The sequence below is a fragment of the Schistocerca piceifrons genome, chromosome 5 (genome assembly GCF_021461385.2).
Source record: "Schistocerca piceifrons isolate TAMUIC-IGC-003096 chromosome 5, iqSchPice1.1, whole genome shotgun sequence".
Lineage (NCBI taxonomy): Eukaryota > Metazoa > Arthropoda > Insecta > Orthoptera > Acrididae > Schistocerca > Schistocerca piceifrons.
Genome location: NC_060142.1, coordinates 542,609,027 through 542,629,715, shown reverse-complemented (window position 1 = coordinate 542,629,715; position 20,689 = coordinate 542,609,027). Strand labels below are relative to the sequence as shown.

At 45.1% G+C, this 20,689-nt stretch overlaps 1 protein-coding gene across 1 annotated transcript in view; it reads right to left on the bottom strand.

The window, feature by feature from the left end:
- Positions 1–20,689, bottom strand: part of LOC124798482 (5-hydroxytryptamine receptor 3A-like) — a 162,337-nt gene that overhangs the window by 13,274 nt on the left and 128,374 nt on the right. The window contains exon 8 of the mRNA XM_047261918.1: positions 14,122–14,288. Coding sequence (XP_047117874.1) covers positions 14,122–14,288 — 167 coding nt within the window. The remainder of the gene's footprint in view (positions 1–14,121; positions 14,289–20,689) is intronic.

Sequence of the window (20,689 nt, the reverse complement as noted above, 5' to 3'; positions counted from 1 at the left end):
TAAGTTCTAGGGGACTGATGACCTCAGAAGCTAAATCCTATAGTGCTCAGAGCCATTTGAACCATTTGAACACGGACCTGAAAGTAAACGTTCTGAATGAACAGCCTGTCGAAGTTAACCTTCGGTGACGGAAAGCTGTGACTACTGTAGAGCTGTCACGAGGTGCGTCTATTGTGCAAACCAGTTAAAATACGTGCAAAAGGACAAAGGAGTAATTCGCATGGTATATTACCACCAGTCACCAGGTTGTTTTGGGTGAACAAAAGTACCTAAAAACCAAGCATTTAGAGGAGAATTAGGCCTGTAATAAGCGCTTCTGTAGGAGCCGCAAGTAGGAATGCTTGTGAAAGTGATGTGAAGGGTATTTGGGTATGTGGTTATTCCGTGAGTGTAGTTTTGGGAATATGTTGTCCTGGGAAGAATATGAGAGACTGTTGTCACAAGTTCTGAAAGCTGTTTCGAACCCAAGTGTTAAAAAGCCGATGGACAGACAGACGAGATGCCCAGCGTAAGAGTTTAACGGAGGTTTTGTTGAAGTTGGTATGTTAGGAATAATTTATTAAGAAAGAAAGAGAGTCGCTTCAGATTGTAAATGTGGAATGGAGAGTTAGAAGCTGTTGCATAAGAATGGTAAGAGGCCTAACAGTGAAATATGTTTAGTAGTATTTGAGGTAACGATCAGGCCAAGGGACCCTTGAGAGATGTTGTGAGATAGGGCAATACGAACAACACGCAAGAAATAAGTTTACAAATTTGAAGTTTAATTAGTAGTTATGTATAGTTACGAGTAGTCAATTTTGTATTATGTACTTGTTTTACAAAATGAGAGTAAAGTAAAGACAAAGGGGTCAGGCCGTCTGCATGGAGGAGGGCAGTGTAGTGCCAGTGCTGCTAACCAGTCATTGAGCTGAAGTTATAGGTCTTCAGCAAAAGTAATAAGGAATAGTGAGAATTTGGTCATAATGTCAAGGACAATAAAACAATTTAAAATCAGAGATGGTAAAATACACTCCTGGAAATTGAAATAAGAACACCGTGAATTCATTGTCCCAGGAAGGGGAAACTTTATTGACACATTCCTGGGGTCAGATACATCACATGATCACACTGACAGAACCACAGGCACATAGACACAGCCAACAGAGCATGCACAATGTCGGCACTAGTACAGTGTATATCCACCTTTCGCAGCAATGCAGGCTGCTATTCTCCCATGGAGACGATCGTAGAGATGCTGGATGTAGTCCTGTGGAACGGCTTGCCATGCCATTTCCACCTGGCGCCTCAGTTGGACCAGCGTTCGTGCTGGACGTGCAGACAGCGTGAGACGACGCTTCATCCAGTCCCAAACATGCTCAATGGGGGACAGATCCGGAGATCTTGCTGGCCAGGGTAGTTGACTTACACCTTCTAGAGCACGTTGGGTGGCACGGGATACATGCGGACGTGCATTGTCCTGTTGGAACAGCAAGTTCCCTTGCCGGTCTAGGAATGGTAGAACGATGGGTTCGATGACGGTTTGGATGTACCGTGCACTATTCAGTGTCCCCTCGACGATCACCAGTGGTGTACGGCCAGTGTAGGAGATCGCTCCCCACACCATGATGCCGGGTGTTGGCCCTGTGTGCCTCGGTCGTATGCAGTCCTGATTGTGGCGCTCACCTGCACGGCGCCAAACACGCATACGACCATCATTGGCACCAAGGCAGAAGCGACTCTCATCGCTGAAGACGACACGTCTCCATTCGTCCCTCCATTCACGCCTGTCGCGACACCACTGGAGGCGGGCTGCACGATGTTGGGGCGTGAGCGGAAGACGGCCTAACGGTGTGCGGGACCGTAGCCCAGCTTCATGGAGACGGTTGCGAATGGTCCTCGCCGATACCCCAGGAGCAACAGTGTCCCTAATTTGCTGGGAAGTGGCGGTGCGGTCCCCTACGGCACTGCGTAGGATCCTACGGTCTTGGCGTGCATCCGTGCGTCGCTGCGGTCCGGTCCCAGGTCGACGGGCACGTGCACCTTCCGCCGACCACTGGCGACAACATCGATGTACTGTGGAGACCTCACGCCCCACGTGTTGAGCAATTCGGCGGTACGTCCACCCGGCCTTCCGCATGCCCACTATACGCCCTCGCTCAAAGTCCGTCAACTGCACATACGGTTCACGTCCACGCTGTCGCGGCATGCTACCAGTGTTAAAGACTGCGATGGAGCTCCGTATGCCACGGCAAACTGGCTGACACTGACGGCGGCGGTGCACAAATGCTGCGCAGCTAGCGCCATTCGACGGCCAACACCGCGGTTCCTGGTGTGTCCGCTGTGCCGTGCGTGTGATCATTGCTTGTACAGCCCTCTCGCAGTGTCCGGAGCAAGTATGGTGGGTCTGACACACCGGTGTCAATGTGTTCTTTTTTCCATTTCCAGGAGTGTATATAATGAACTGGGTGAAAGTGCAAGTCCGCAATAGCTGTTTATTGTGTTTTCCCCTGTATGACGACCGGTTTCGTTCCCTGGAGGTATATCTTCAGGTCATATAAAACTAATACATCATGGGCCGCGACTTCCTAGGTGCAAGTGCGCATAAAAACGTGTCACTCCTCGGTAAAACCATGGGTGAACCGGCAGATGGGCGTCCGATCCGAATCGTGCACGATCAGTAAAATATCCCCAAAACTCTGTCACAAGACAAGTCCGATCAGCACACTGAGTCTGTGGCTAGCGCTGTAATGCGGAGTTCTATTTGACGCCTGCCAGTACCTTTTAGTTTCTTGACGACTCCCAAGGACTGTGTCCCTCTTAGTTTCTTGTTTTCTCAAGCGAATTTTGACGATGGTTTTATCTGTCTGACCTGGATTGTCGTCCGCCCGCGGTAGTTGAGTGGTATTGGAAAATAAAATGCCGGCACGGTAGCTCACCGTGTTCGGTCAGAGAGCTAGGAGGCCTCTGTAATAATTAAAAAAAAAACTGAGTGGAAGGATGAACCAACGAACTTGACTGGATGTCATGTGACGTCCGCAACGACCAAAAAACGATCAACAATGAACAAAACGAAAAAAAAAAAAAGAAAGTGGTCAGCGCGACAGAATTTCAATCCTTCGGTCTCGGGTTAGATTCCCGGCTGGGTCGGAAATTTTCTCCGCTCAGGGACTTGTTGTCGTGTTGTTCTAATCATCATCATTTTATCCCCATCGACGCTTAAGTCGCCGAGGTTGCGTCAAATCGAAAGACTTGCACCCGGCAAACAGTCTACCCGACGGGAGACCCTAGTCACACGACATTTTTTACCTGGATTGTCATGTGCTGTCCGGGCTCGTCTTTTAACAGAGTTTTGGAGATGTTTTACTGACCGTGCACGGTTCGTATCGGACGCCATCTGCGCTCCACCCATGGTTTTACGTAAGAGTGATACGTTTTTATGCGACTTACACCTTGGAAGTCGTGGCCTATGAAATATTAGTTTTATATGACCTGAAGATATACCTCCAGGGTATAAAACCGATCTTCACACAGGGAAAAACACAACTGCTATTGCGGACTTGGACTTTCACTCACAAGGGAACCTCCCCATCGCGCCCCCTCAGATTTAGTTATAAGTTGGCACAGTGGATAGGCCTTGAAAAACTGAATACAGATCAATCGAGAAAAAAATAAGCAAAATATACAAACTGAGTAGTCCATGCGCAAGATAGGCAACATCCAGGAGTGTGTAAGCTCAGGAGCGCCGTGGTCCCGTGGTTTGCGTGAGCAGCTGCGGAACGAGAGGTCCTTGGTTTAAGTGTTCCCTCGAGTGAAAAGTTTAATTTTTTTCAGACAATTATCAAAGTTCAGGCACTCACACATAATCAACTTCGCTCTCCAAAATTCCAGGTCATGTTCAGATTTGCTTGGACATATGCAGGATTTGACTGTCTACACACGGAAAAATTTGAAAACGTTAAAAACATATGTTTTGACAGAGCATAGGGAAAACTGTGCGACTGTGAAACTATTGCATTCATTTGTTGCAGTTTATGTGACAAACTCTTATGTTTTCATCACTTTTTTGGGAGTGATTATCACATCCACAAGAAATCCTAAAGCGGGCAAGGAAGAAGAATCTTTTTACCCAGTCGCCAAGTGTACGAGTTAGGTGGGTCGACAACATATTCCTGTCACCTGACGCACATGCCGTCACCAGTGTCGTATGGAATATATCAACGTGTTTTCCTGTGGAGGAATCGGTTGACCTATGACCTTGCGATCAAATGTTTTCGGTTCCAATTGGAGAAAAACGTCCTTTCGTCTACTAATCGCACGGTTTTGCGGTGCGGTCGCAAAACACAGACACTAAACTTATTACAGTGAACAGAGACGTCAATGAACGAACGGACAGATCATAACTTTGCGAAAATAAAGAAAGTAAACTTTTCACTCGAGGGAAGACTTGAACCAAGGACCTCTCCTTCCGCAGCTTCTCACGCTAACCATGGGACCACGGCGGTCCTGAGCTTAGATTATCCTCGATGTTGCCTATCTTCTGCATGGACTACTCAGTTTGTATATTTTGCTTATTTTTTTCTCGATTGATCTGTGTTCAGTTTTTCAAGGCCTATCCACTGTGCCAACTTATAACTAAGTCTGAGGGGGCGCGATGGGGAGGTTCCCTTGTGAGTGAAAGTCCAAGTCCGCAATAGCAGTTGGGTTTTTCCCTGTGTGAAGACCGGTTTCATACCCTGGAGGTATATCTTCAGGTCATATAAAACTAATATTTCATAGGCCACGACTTCCAAGGTGTAAGTCGCATAAAAACGTACCACTCTTACGTAAAACCATGGGTGGAGCGCAGATGGCGTCCGATACGAACCGTGCACGGTCAGTAAAACATAGTTCCACACAACTTCTTCCTGTTTTCTCGATTTCAGATTGTTTGAGTATCCCTCATATTATGTACAAGTTTCTTAGCTGTGGTTGTCCATGCTATAAGATTACTTGTAATAGTGAGAAAGCCACTGTGGAGCGTTGTTTTAGCAGCCACGAGCCGGTAACAGCCAGTGTGGCGACACGTGGCTCACAGTAACGGGCAGGCAAGTGGACTGTGAGGCGAAGGTAGCCGAGTGCTGCAGTGAACTGCACTTCACAGCGGTCGCTTGTTACGGGTGATGTGACTAGATGCTGTGTTTTAGAGAAACAAATGCACCCCATAGGCACGTAAGTAAGTCTGAAGTTTGAGGCAAGGAGCACTTCTCTTCGCCTGCATCCAGCAGCGCCGCTATGACGCAAGACCCACGTCGGACAGCAGGACGACAGGGCATCGCCAGCAGCATCCACGGGCTGCAACTGCCGCCGCCAGCACCCAGTCCTTCATGAGTCTCGGTGCCACAGCCCCGCCAGTGTTCTATCTGTGTCTGCTGCGACCGACGCTGAGTTCCTGGTGGGACACCGCAGCGCCAGCCGGCGTCCAACTCCGCCCAGAGGGGAGGGAGTCATACACCACGCGCAGCCATTGCCACGCACCATCGCAATGACGCATGCGGGGCGATGGGACCACCAGGTTTCACACGACCGAGGGAAGTATCGCGCCATTGACGTCAATGGCGGTGGCCTCTAACGGATTCTGGCCTACCACGGACCTGCCATCAGCATCGCAGACGCCTCCCACACGTCAGTGCCGGCCAGAGACAACAGAGAGAGGCACGTATCCTTCTGTGAGCTGCGACATGCCATGTGTTGGAGTTAAATAAAGTTGCTCTTTACTTTCAACAATGTTTCGTCGGGGCTCTCCAGCCCGTCACTGACTCCTCTGACGCTCCAGCTAGTTAAAAAGGACGTAGGCTGCAGTACTTATCTGGGGATGAGGAGGTTTGCACAGGATGGAGTAGCGCGGAGAGCTGCATCCAACCTGTCTTCAGACTGAAGACAGAACGACGTATCTCTTTGGCTTCCTGAAAAATGTTTTTCTTGCAGATGATGTACTGAATTACTTTCTGAACTACAACCGTAACTAGGGTACCCACCTGGAGCTGTTTAACGTACATTGTCTACATAAATCTAGTCGTTGGAGGCACAGATTTTCAGAAGAATCCTAACGAGATTATGACGGCACTATTCCCTCACTACGCACGCTGAATTCAAAATTCCCGTTGCCAATCTTAGCGTGGGCTGCGAGCCCGGCTGGCGTTCGTCCCTGCGGCAGGCAGCGCGGGTCTTCCTTTGCGATCAGCCCCCCCCCCCCCCCCCGCCCCCTCCCACCACATGCTTGCCTGTTAGCCAGACAGGAAAGCTGCCGCGATTTATCAACAGAACATTACTCCCATCCAAGCCAAGCTACGTCCAACCCAGGCAGGCTACAGGAATCTTGCTTGCCCGCCCGCCTTCCGCTATGGCACGCTACGTAGCAGTTTTTTCTGCAAGCTTCCAATGTAGTGTTATGATTATGGTTCGGAAGCTTATGAAGCGTTTTCTCCGTAGCCGCGTAGACGAGGATCAGGGAAATAATACAGTGTGGTCCATTGATAGCGACCGGGCCAAATATCTCACGAAAAAAGCATCAAATGAAAAAACTGCAAAGAACGAAACTCGTCTAGCTTGAAAGGGGAAACCAGATGGGGCTATGGTGGGCCCACTAGATGGCGCTGCCATAGGTCAAACGGATATCAACTGAGTTTATTAAAATAGGAACCCCCATTTTTTTATTACATATTCGTGTAGTACGTAAAGAAATATGAATGTTTTAGTTGGACCACTTTTTTCGCTTTGTCATAGATGGCGCTGTAATAGTCACAAACATATAAGTACGTGGTAGCACGTAACATTCCGCCAGTGCGGACGGTATTTGCTTAGTGATACATTACCCGTGTTAAAAATGGTTAAAATGGCTCTGAGCACTATGAGACTTAACTGCTGAAGTCATCAGTCCCCTAGAACTTAGAACCTAACTAACGTAAGGACATCACAAACATCCATGCCCGAGGCAGGATTCGAACCTGCGACCATAGCGGTCGCACGGTCCCAGACAGTAGCGCCTAGAACCGCTCGGTCACCCCGGCCGGCACCCGTGTTAAAATGGACCGTTTACAAATTGCGTAAAAGGTCGATATCGTGTTGATGTATGGCTATTGTGATCAAAATGCCCAACGGGCGTTTGCTATGTATGCTGCTCGATGTCCTGGACGACATCATCCAAGTGTCCGGACCGTTCGCCGGATAGTTACGTTATTTAAGGAAACAGGAAGTGTTTAGCCACATGGGAAACGTCAACCACGACCTGCAACAAATGATGATGCCCAAGTAGGTGTTTCAGCTGCTGTCGCGGCTAATCCGCACATCAGTCACAGACAAACTGCGCGAGAATCGGGAATCTCAAAAACGTCGGTGTTGAGAATGCTACATCAACATTCGATTGCACCCGTACCATATTTCTATGCACCAGGAATTTCATGGCGACGACTTTAAACGTCGTGTACAGTTCTGCCACTGGGCACAAGAGAAATTACAGGACGATGACAGATTTTTCGCACGCGTTCTATTTAGCGACGAAGCGTCATTCACTAACAGCGGTAACGTAAACCGGCATAATATGCAGTATTTGGCAACGGAAAATCCACGATGGCTGCGACAAGTCGAACATCAGCGATCTTGGCGGGTTAATTTGTGGTGGGGCATTATGGGAGGAAGGATAATTGGCCCCCATTTTATCGATGGCAGTCTAAATGGTGCAATGTATGCTGATTTCCTGCGTAATGTTCTACCGATGTTACTACAAGATATTTCACTGCATGACAGAATGGCGATGTACTTCCAACATTATGGATGTCCGGCACATAGCTCGCGTGCGGTTGAAGCGGTATTGAATAGCATATTTCATGACAGGTGGATTGGTCGTCGATGCACCATACCATGGCCCGCACGTTCACCGGATCTGACGTCCCCGCATTTCTTTCTGTGGGGAAAGTTGAAGGATGTTTGCTATCGTGATCCTCCGTCAACGCCAGACAACATGCATCAGCGCATTGTCAATGCACGTGCGAACATTACAGAAGGCGAACTAGTCGCTGTTGACAGAAATGTCTTTACACGTATTGCCATATGCATTGAGGATGACGGAGATCATATTGAGCATTTATTGAATTAAGGTGGTATTTACAGGTAATCAAGCTGTAACAGCATGCGTTCTCAGAAATGATAAGTTCACAAAGGTACATGTATCACATTAGAACAACCGAAATAAAATGTTCAAACGTACCTACGTTCTGCATTTTAATTTAAAAAACCTACCTGTTACTAACGGTCCGTCTAAAATTGTGAACCATATGTTTGTGACTCTTACAGCACCATCTATCACAAAGCGAAAGAGTGGTCCAACTAAAACATTCATATTTCTTTACGTACTACACGAATATGTAATAAAAAATGGGGGTTCCTGTTTTTTAAAAAACGCAGTTGGTATCCGTTTGACCTATGGTAGCGCCATCTAGCGGGCCAACCATAGAGCCATCTGGTTTCCCCCTTCAAGCCAGACAAGTTTCGTTCTTTGTAGTTTTTTTGTTTGACGCTTATTTCTTGAGATATTTGGCCCGGCCACAATCAATGGACCATCCTGTATATTTTGTAGATCATTGTATGCCAAAAAATGGTGGATTTTATTTGTCCGTGTTTTCGTCTTCTTCGTGTTTCTAGCTTATTTACCTATTTCGATACGAACGGCTTTTTCTGCAACATCGCCCTCTTTCGGTTAGTACTGGCCGTTCTCAATTGGAATCATGATCAGGCCATGTCCAACACATGTTTTCTGCATTAAGCAGAACCATCTCTGAAAGTCGAGTTACCTTGCACGTCAGAACTTGAAGATGTCTATTACTTTGCAAAGGCAACTAAAGTAAGGCTTTGGAAGTCTCCTTTCTTTAACCTTAGTGTGTTCCAACCACTTGGAACCCAATTATATAAATTTTTATTACTGTTTCCAGAAGGGGTATTGAGGTTTCGTTGAGTTCATTCTATGTGCCCAAAATAGTTGATTCTAAATTCCCTAAATGCATTTTAGTAAACACCATGTACGTTTTTCATGTTACGTTAATCTAAAAAGTGCATGTCTGAATGAAAAAACTCTTCTTTCGCAGTGAAATTTCCTCATACTACGTTGCATACTAGCATAACGTGGTTTTTAATATCCACTGAGCCTTTTTTCCTATTTCAATCAATGTTTGCCCTAAATTTAAAAAGCCTGTATATTGCAAAATGTCCAGAAGTCCATTGCACACATTTCCGCACGCTTGTCAATCACCAAGTCTTTGTCCTGTTTCAGAATATTTCTGGAAAGAGAAAAGTGATGGTCAAACTTACAAATATGTCATAACATGCTCTAGGTTCCCGAATAAGTAACTTTTTACACAATTTGCACCTACCGAAGTATTAGAAGCTGCCTCTTACGCACCCGAAAACTCTTCCCCTGCTGGACATGGCTCTGTTTCATGGCTGACGTATATCCCCCAGTTCTTAATTTCTCCTCAGTCTCCTTTACGTTTGGTTTGTTCATTTTCCTGCTCCCACTGTTATAATAAATGAACTCCAGTGAAACTACCCACGCCGGCCGGAGTGGCCGTGCGGTTCTAGGCACTGCAGTCTGGAGCCGAGCGACCGCTACGGTCGCAGATTCGAATCCTGCCTCGGGCATGGATGTGTGTGATGTTCTAAGGTTAGTTAGGTTTAATTAGTTCTAAGTTCTAGGCGACTGATGACCCCAGAAGTCAAGTCGCATAGTGCTCAGAGCCATTTGAACCATTTGAAACTACCTACACAAACATTTTCCTGGCTAGTCACGTTGGATTGACAGCACAATCGGTTGTGAGGTTCAACAGGCTGAATCGGTCCCTAGGAAATCACCACGCTTGTGGAAACCCAAGCTGGCCCGCTTTAACCATTGCGCTGCGGTGCACATATATTCTTTTGTGTCCGCTGCGACAGGTTGATCTGCTTTTTGACTGCGGCGGAGGTAGGGTCAGGCAGGCTGGAAGAGACTTTGTACATCTCTGCAGTATACATCGCCCTTAGTGGTGGTGGGGTCTCAAGGTTTCCGCCACGCGCCGAATCGCCACCGGACTTGTTAGCAACGATCGATCTGCTTCAGTTCCTGTGCGATGGAAAACTTTGCATAACGAAGGACCCCTTGTGTCTCGTAGGGCCCCACTTTGCTTCGATTGCTGATTAAATGTCAAGGTGATTATTTCCGCATAAATTAGCGGACTGGAATTTGCGGTAAACTGTTTAGTTAACCGAGACCCAGTGTTCATACAAATCTGTGAAACTGCATTTGAGTCGAAATGGTTCAAATGGCTCTAAGCACTATGGGACTTAACATCTGAGGTCATCAGTCCCCTAGACTTAGAACTACTTAAACCTAACTAACCTAAGGACATCACACACAACCATGCCCCAGGCATGATTCGAACCTGCGACCGTAGCAGCAGCGCGATTCCGGACTGAAACGCCTAGAACCGCTCGGTCACAGCGGCCGGCCATTTGAGTCGCTGTTTGACTTTGGGTACAAGGTTTTATTGAATCAGTGTGTTATTTCCTGTTGGCCAGAAGATAGAGTTCTATATGTAGTTTATTACACTGTTTCACACCGTGGTTAACTTTAAACATAGTTATTATACCTTGGCACCCTTCCCTTTGATGGCTAATAATTAATACAGTAAGAAACCAGTTTATGGTTCTTGTATTTTATGCTATAGTTGCCAAAAACTGCTGATGGATTTGGTTCAGCTTTAGTGACAGTTTCAAGATCGGTGCGAGTTTGACATTATTTGAAGTCAGTTCATTAAGCCATTAATCCTCTGTCCGTGAGACAATTGTTCAAGCTGCAAGTGAGTGCTTTACTTGCTTGAAAATAAATTAACTTAAAGGACTGATTTTTTGTTCTTGAGCTATAGCTGTTGGAGACTGAATTGGTGCTTGTGTTGATATTTTACTTGTGATTTTTATGGTTGTAATCATTTAAATAAGGAATTTACTTGTAAATGGTAACTGTAAGCACATCCCTTCTGGGTAATATCTGATTCGATTTTTTGAGTGAAAATAAGTTTTGGAAATTTGCACACGTCTCAGCCCAACTGAGCCACTCCGAATGCTAGTTCCGCTACAGAAAGGTAATTCACATACGAAAGAGGTAGATAACAAAACTTTCGTTTGACCAAATATTGACTATCGTACGTCATTCGGCGTCCTTAACAGGTTATATGCGTGATTCATCATGTTTTTGTTTAGTTAACAAGAGAGTGTTTTAGCAGCTCACAGCTGCTATGGCAGACGCTACAAGAGAGGCAATGTACATCGCTAAGAGCATTACTTGAAAAGTCAGACAACTCAGGTTTTTAAGCGAGTCAAGAAAGGTTGGTCTTCCATATCGTTTAATAATCTTGACGCTAAAATTAGAGAAATTCGGGTCCATACAGACGGGTCCCGGCATCATTCCCACATGCCATCCGTGAATGGAATAAGAAACGAAGAAAATGTTACCATAGCGACCGTCATGAAAATAGGCACCACAAGATCATCTCACCGTCTTACATCAATGCCAATAGTGTTTATTTCAAATGTTAGTAAAAATTTCGAAAAAACATTAGACATCTCTGTTTTTGGTCTTGAATATTGTGGAGTACTTTCCAAAATTAAATTCTTGCCAGGTGCTACGAAAAAAATAAAAATTATCGTTACAATAAATTTTTTAAAAAAATTCTTTTACTTAACCTTTGGAAAAAAGAGAACCAATTTGAACTGAAAATAACATATGAACATTCTCAATGTTTATAGATGCATGTGATACATATTTTATCAGGAAAACTAAATGGTGTCCGAGATGAAAAATAAAATACCGGTAGAAGTGTAAACTGTTCAGCATGGTAACGAAAATTGTCGGTGATGAATTTGTGTTCTGTTGGACGATTTCCAGCAACAAAGTTGCTGAGAATACTATAGAATTAATATTGGTAAAATCTGAGACATTATAATTATCATGTCACATATGAATGCATTTTATTTATGACAGACCCCGCGCGCGACAGCGCGCGTATACCAGTGTGCTGTCACCAGGATTTTAGTTCCTACAGTACTCCTTGGTAGGACCGGAAATATTCCCTATCTCTCAAAAATTTATTTGCTGCTCATGCTGACCTTCGTCACTTCACCCATCGTTCATATTGCCGATGTGCTCTGTACAAAAGTAAATGTAGCCACTTTCAGGCCAATATTTCCGTTGACGTCGAGCAAGATACATTTTTGCCTGTGGTTTTGTAAAACCCAAGTTTTATCGAAGTATACTAAAAGACTGTTGTACTCAAGCAAGCAGTAACTCCATTTTACACTAAACGTCGTTCTTGTTGCAAAAATGTCTCTGCAGACCACTAAAAAATTTTGTTCGTCATTATACTTTCTAAATTAAAAAAGCAAGTGAGCGGGGAAGTCAAAGAACAGATGTCTCTGAGCCAGAATAATTAATTTTTTCCACGGAGATCACTCTGCATTTTTATAGCCGTTCGATACTCTCCTCTGTCGCAGTATAGATGTAGAGTTCTGTACACTACTTATTTGTCAAAATCGTCAAATTGCGTAATTTCAATTTTCATTTCTACCCCTTTCTTGGAGATTCAAAAATGGTTCAAATGGCTCTGAACACTATGAGACTTAACATCTGAAGTCATCAGTCCCCCAGAACTTAGAACTACTTAAACCTGACTAACCTAAGGACATCACACACATCCATGCCCGAGGCAGGATTCGAACCTGCTTCCATGCAGAGATTCTGCCGATGTTACTACACCGTTGATACGGAATATAGTCGATTCGGAAATGCCACAAAATTTTGTTTTCATTTTAAGAATCTTTGATCAAAATTTGTGTTATTGCTCCCTTTTTCACTGTTAGCCAGATGAGTAAAAAGCGTCTTAAATACGTTCGATACGACAATTTTACATTGTTTTCAAAAGTCTTTTCGGCCTTTAAGCACGCCTTCCACAGTAGCGCTACATGTGGTCCCTTGCTCATGCAATTCTCTCACTAGTAAACACACTCCAATGCACCGTTCCGTGAAAGACTGAAACCGCAAGTCAACGCACGATATAACACGGAAACAAAGAACATTCAGCTGGCCCTGACCTAAGGCACTTTTAACAGAGTATTTGCGGCAACAAAGCTACGAGGCGTGTTTTTAAGTAAGTACCGTTTTGAAATTTAAAAAAGACGTACTACGATATCTCAATAATTTTATTTTTACATGAAAGCCTGTACCTTAATCTACGCACTGATGCCATTACAGTCTGATTCTTCTTTGTTTACGTTGTGTACTGTGTTTAAATTGCCTCCGATAACTGTGAGTCCCGCCGACTGTTAAGTACGGGCTGTTATAAGATTTCTTAGTGCTAAAGGCCTAAAAGCGATCGATATTCATCGTAAGATCTGTGCAGTTTACGGAGAAAACATTATGAGTGATGGAATGGTAAGAAAGTGGGTGAGAGCATTTAAAGATGGCAGCACAAATGTACATGATGAACAACGGAGTGGGCGTCCTTCGGTCGTTAATGAAAGTTTGGCGCAGGAAGTGGACAATAAGTGAGAGAAAACAGGCGCTTTACGATTTCCTCCTTGCGGGATGACTTTCTTAATGTTTCTCGTAGTGAAGAAACACCTGGGCGGTCAGCGTCTTCAAGACGATGAGGATGTCTAAACAATGGTGATGCAGTGGTTAACAAGTCAGGCGGCAGACTTCTATGAGGAGGGTATTCAAAAACTGGTACAACATTATGACAAGTGCCTCAATATTGACCGAAATTATGTAGAAAAGTAGATTAAGGTACAGGCTTTCATGTAAAAATAAAATTATTGAGATATCTTAGCATGTCTTTTTTTAATTTCAAAACGGTACTTACTTAAAAAAACACGCCTCGTATCAGGCAGGCGAATCACAGCGCTTATGGCCGGCGGACTGCAGTGAGGGGGGGGGGGGGGGGGGGGTGACCTCGAAGATTTCGTGACGGCCACACCATCCGGAGGTTTGCGTTGGAGGACCGGTACGCTTAAACATTGCCTTGAGATCTTTCGCACGGTTCATAATAATTTCCTTCACTTTGACAAGCAGCGTCCTGCACATACCCGAGGCTGCGCCATCAGAGACAGACCGTAGGGCCAGGTGGGCACTTGGTCGAGCAGCGCCGCCACGCAGCTGGGAGCCTCCACCTCCGACTGGATGAGGGCGCGCATCACCACGGCCAGCACCAGCGCCACGCAAGCCATCACCAGCGAGTCCCGGTACAGCAGCACTGCCACAGTCAACACAAACACTATATACACCTACTGACCAAACACAACAATCAGTATACGTTTCTTAGGGCACTATACAGGGTCGTCCATTGATATTGACCAGGCCAAATATCTCACGAAATAGGCATCAAACGAAAAAACTACAAAGAACGAAACTCGTCTAGCTTGAAGGGGGAAACCAGACGGCGCTATGGTTGGCCCGCTGGATGGCGCTGTCATAGGTCAAACGGATAACAACTGCGTTTTTTTTTAAATCGGAACCCCCCATTTTTTATTACATATTCGTGTAGTAAGTAAAGAGATATGAATGTTTTAGTTGACCCACTTTTTTCGCTTTGTCACATATGGCGCTGTAATAGTCACAAACGTATAAGTAGGTGGTATCACGTAACATTCCGCCAGTGCGGACGCTATTTGCTTCGTGATACATTACCCGTATTAAAATGGACCGTTCACCAATTGCGGAAAAGGTCGATATCGTGTTGATGTATAGCTATTGTGATCAAATTGCCCAACGGGCGAGTGCTATGTATGCTGCTCGGTATCCTGGACGACATCATCCAAGTGTCCGGACCGTTCGCTGGATAGTTACGTTATTTAAGGAAACAGGAAGTGTTTAGCCACATGTGAAACGTCAACCACGACCTGCAACAAATGATGATGCCCAAGTAGGTGTTTTAGCTGCTGTCGCGGCTAATCCGCACATCAGTACCAGACAAACTGCGCGAGAATCGGGAATCTCAAAAACGTCGGTGTTGAGAATGCTACATCAACATCGATTGCACCCGTACCATATTTCTATGCACCAGGAATTGCATGGCGACGACTTCGAACGTCGTGTACAGTTCTGCCACTGGGCACATGAGAAATTAAGGGACGATGACAGATTTTTTGCACGCGTTCTATTTAGCGACGAAGTATCATTCACCAACAGCGGTAACGTAAACCGGCATAATATGCACTATTGGGCAACGGAAAATCCACGATGCCTGGGAAGAGTGTAACATCAGCGACCTTGGAGGGTTAATGTATGGTGCGGCATTATGAGAGGAAGGATAATTGGGCCCCATTTTATCAATGGCAATCTAAATGGTGCAATGTATGCTGATTTCCTATGTAATGTTCTACCGATGTTACTACAAGATGTTTCAATACATGACAGAATGGCGATGTACTTCCAACATAATGGATGTCCGGCACATAGCTCGCGTGCGGTTGAAGCTGTATTGAACAGCATATCTCATGACAGGTGGATTGGTCGTCGAAGCACCATACCACGGCCAGCACGTTCACCGGATCTGACGTCCCCGGATTTAAAAAAAAATTGTTCAAATGGCTCTGAGCACTATGGGACTTAACATCTGTGGTCATCAGTCCCCTAGAACTTAGAACTACTTAAACCTAACTAACCTAAGGACATCACACACATCCATGCCCGAGGCGGTTCCGGACTGAGCGCCTTAACCGCTAGACCACCGCGGCCGGCCCCCGGATTTCTTATTGTGGGGAAAGCTGAAGGATATTTGCTATCGTGATCCACCGACAATGGCTGACAACATGCGTCAGCGCATTGTCAATGCATGTGCGAACATTACGAAAGGCGAACTACTCGCTGTTGAGAGAAATGTCGTTACACGTATTGCCAAATGCATTGAGGCTGACGGACATCATTTTGAGCATTTATTGCATTAATGTGGTATTTACAGGTAATCACGGTGTAACAGCATCCTTTCTCAGAAATGATATGCTCACAAAGGTACATTAATCACATCGGAACAACCGAAATAAAATGTTCAAACGTACCTTCGTTCTGTATTTTAATTTAAAAAACCTACCTGTTACCAACTGTTCGTCTAAAATCGTGAGCCATATGTTTGTGACTATTACAGTGCCATCTATCACAAAGCGAAAAAAGTGGTCCAACTAAAACATTCATATTTCTTTACGAACTACACGAATATGTAATAAAAATGGGGGCTCTTATTTAAAAAAAAAACGCAGTTGATATCCGTTTGACCTATGGCAGCGCCATCTAGCGGGCCAACCATAGCGCCATCTGGTTTCCCCCTTCAAGCTAAACAAGTTTTGTTCTTTGTAGCTTTTTCGTTTGATGCTTATTTCGTGAGATATTTGGCCCGGTCACGATCAATGGACTACCCTGCACACTGAGGTGACAGAAGTCATGGGGTATCTCCTAGTATCGTGTCAGACCTCCTTTTGCCCGCTGTAGTGCGCCAACTCGACGTGGCGTGGACTCAGCAATATGTGGGTAGTCCCCTGCACAAATATTGAGTATGCTGCCTCTACAGCGGTCCATACTTTCGAAAGTGTTGGCGCTGCAGGATTTCATGTACTACCTAACGTCGCGATTATGTACCATAAATGTTCGATGGGATTCCTGTCGGGCGATGTGTGTGGCCTAATTGTCCGCTCGAACAGCCCAGAATGTTATCAAAATCAATCGCGAACAATGTGGCCCGGCGAAATAGCGCATTCTCATCAATAAAAATTCCATCGCCGTTTGCTGCAAATGGTCTCCAAGTAGCCGAACATAACCACTTCCAGTCCTCCGTATGACCGGCGGACCCAATCCAGACACATCCCAGACCATTATGGGCCCACCATCAGCTTGCACAGTGCCTTGTTGACAACTAGGGTCCATGGCTCCGTGGGATCCGCGCCGCACTCGAACGGCCTGGCGTGCGTTACCTTTTTTCACATCAATGTCTCGCGAACGCTGTAGTTTTCCTCCATTAACAGTGTTACGCATAAGCTCTATGCACTTTATTAAAATGTACCCGAGTTACTACGAATGGAGTATTAACTATTATCACGCGATTAACTCAGTGGAGAAACACATTAAATGTGTTCCACTTGGTGATTCTTCCTAACAGTGCTTAGTCGTAGAAACAGATAATACAGGTGATTTTAGGTCTTAAAGAAAGAACTACGATTGTCCGACGATATAATGCATTAGGTAATTGAAGGAAGCTATGTTGAAAATACGGCCTTGCCGCAGTGGATACACCGGTTCCCGTGAGATCACCGAAATTAAGCACTGTCGGGCGTGGTCGGCGCTTGGATGGGTGACCACCCAGGCCGCCATGTGCTGTTGCCATTTTTCGGGGTGCAATCAGCCTCTTGATGCCAATTGAGGAGCTACTCGACTGAACAGTAGCGGCTTCGGTCAAGAATACCATCATAACGACCGGGAGAGCAGTGTGCTGACCCCACACCCCTCCTGTCCGCATCCTCCACTGAGGTTGACACGGCGGTCGGATGGTCCCGGTAGGCCACTCGTGGCCTGAAGACGGAGTGCTTATGTTGAAAATACCGATGGTTACTAAGGTGTGCCGCTTTATTTTGCTTTCAATTGCAGTCATCCACAGCTGTGTCATCCTCAGCCACAGCCGCTTCATTAAATCCGTATGCATAAACAATGAAACAAGTACTTATTCATCTTCACAGCTGTCTAAGTTTTCAACATTGCCTTTAAATGTTTAATATCTGTGGAGCATCACTTATTGAAAATATATGAGGGATCTTATCATTTAAATCAAAAAGTGTTTGCGAAAGTCGAGTCGCAATAGAAGGATGTACCCACGTGTGAACTTACAGTGGTTGGTGAATGAATGTCTACACTGAAACAGCACAGTGAAAAAGCATTGTTTATTGTTTTGAGTTGAAACTGGTCAAGAGCAACCACCCAAAAACCCTACTTATCACACATACTTTCCATTACAATTTTCATCGATTAACGGCGTACTCTTTAATCCTCAAAAGACTAATCAGTTTTCCAAACACTCCTATCTAACATGACATTTGGTGGCACGAAAATATTAACATTTTCATATGTTCCATTTTAAGTTTTTAGACGTGAATGATTGTGATATTGTCAATATTGTGACCAAAAAAGATTAAGATTTTCCTCTACTATTTGTTAAACTAGCTAAGTATTAGTGTGCGTTTCATTCCCAATTTTCGAGTCGTAGTTAAAGCGAAATACGTATATCAAAGATCCAAAACTCCCGCACTCCCGAACAAAGAAGCAGTCCTGGATACTGCATAGATGTTGTCGGACTGTCAGCAGAAAAAAATGGAATTAACTGCCATTAGCTTTAGCGACTCAAATTCCAATGTGCACTGTAATAGACATCGCGAAACCAGTGCACAGACAAGGCCGTTAAATGCGACGTCCGTTGCGAGGACTTGCATTCATAAGCCGTCCCTTGGCAGCCGTGGCAGAACTAAAGTCGAATGCCACTGAATGGGCGAGGTTCAAAATGGCTCTGAGCACTATGGGACTCAACTTCTGAGGTCATCAGTCCCCTAGAACTTAGAACTAGTTAAACCGAACTAACCTAAGGACATCACACACATCCATGCCCGAGGCAGGATTCGAACCTGCGACCGTAGCGGTCTCGCGGTTCCAGACTGAAGCGCCTAGAACCGCACGGCCACTTCGGCTGGCGAATGGGCGAGGCTAGAGATAGCAAGGTACGCGTTGCAACAGGATCCCTGATAAGACAAGGACACTACACAGCTTGTTTCGTTCTCTTGAAGGGTAATTCTCAGAGACTTATCGGGAAAGCTAGAGTAAGACGGCGCAGAAGCGCAACTCGTTTCGCTCCGTAACGTTTTTCCAAGAGTCAGCGATAGCCAGTTCTCGATTGCGTGCTGGAAGTTTTTTTTCTGGAGATGAGGCGTTTATCTACATTCTAGAGCATGAACAGCAACAATGTGCTCCATTTCTGCGTATGACGAAGCATTGTCAAGCCATGTGTATGTACATTTTTTACATGCCTCCAACTTGAGCTATTAACTCGAATCCAGAAACCGCGTTAAGTTAAACAAATATAGCGTCACTAAGAGATTGTGGATACGCCTTGGTGCAAAACACTTTTGTTCTGTTTATTGGCTTTCACTAACTAGTTTCAGCAACAATATCGTCATCATCAGTGGGTTTCTTCTGTGTTCTAAAACTTGCCAAATAGCATGGCTATAAACATCAGATCTTACTACTTGAAATCGAGACTCATCTGGCCAGGCCAAGATTTACCATTCGTCTATGGTCCAACCGATATGGTTACGAGCCGAGGTGAGGCGCGGCAGCCGATGTCGTGCTGTTACCAAAGGCACTCGCTACGGTCGTCTGTTTCCATAGCCTATTAACGACATATTTCGCCTCACTGTCCTAACGGATGCGTTCTTCGTACGTCCGATATTGATTTCTGCGTTTATTCCATGCAGTGTTGCTTGTCTGTTAGCACTGACAGCTCTACGCAAACGCTGCTGCTCTCGATCGTTAAGTAAAGGCCGTCAGCTTCTGCATTGTCCGTGATCAGAGGTAATCCCCGAAACTTGGTATACTCGACACACTCTTGACACTTTTTTTTTGTCATCAGTCTACTGACTGGTTTGATGCGGCCCGCCACGAATTCCTTTCCTGTGCTAACCTCTTCATCTCAGAGTAGCACTTGCAACCTACGTCCTCAATTATTTGCTTGACGTATTCCAATCTCTGTCTTCCTCTACAGTTTTTGCCCTCTACAGCTCCCTCTAGTACCATGGAAGTCATTCCCTCATGTCTTAGCAGATGTCCTATCATCCTGTCCCTTCTCCTTATCAGTGTTTTCCACATATTCCTTTCCTCTCCGATTCTGCGTAGAACCTCCTCATTCCTTGCCTTATCAGTCCACCTAATTTTCAACATTCGTCTATAACACCACATCTCAAATGCTTCGATTCTCTTCTGTTCCGGTTTTCCCACAGTCCATGTTTCACTACCATACAATGCTGTACTCCAGACGTACATCCTCAGAAATTTCTTCCTCAAATTAAGGCCGGTATTTGATATTAGTAGACTTCTCTTGGCCAGAAATGCCTTTTTTGCCAAAGCGAGTCTGCTTTTGATGTCCTCCTTGCTCCGTCCGTCATTGGTTATTTTACTGCCTATGTAGCAGGATTCCTTAACTTCATTGACTTCGTCACCATCAATCCTGATGTTAAGTTTCTCGCTGTTCTCATTTCTACTACTTCTCATTACCTTCGTCTTTCTCCGATTTACTCTCAAACCATACTGTGTACTCATTAGACTGTTCATTCCGTTCAGCAGATCATTTAATTCTTTTTCACTTTCACTCAGGATAGCAATGTCATCAGCGAATCGTATCATTGATATCCTTTCACCTTGTATTATAATTCCACTCCTGAACCTTTCTTTTATTTCCATCATTGCTTCCTCTATGTACAGATTGAAGAGTAGGGGCGAAAGGCTACAGCCTTGTCTTACACCCTTCTTAATACGAGCACTTCGTTCCTGATCGTCCACTCTTATTATTCCCTCTTGGTTGTTGTACATATTGTATATGACCCGTCCCTCCCTATAGCTTACCCCTAC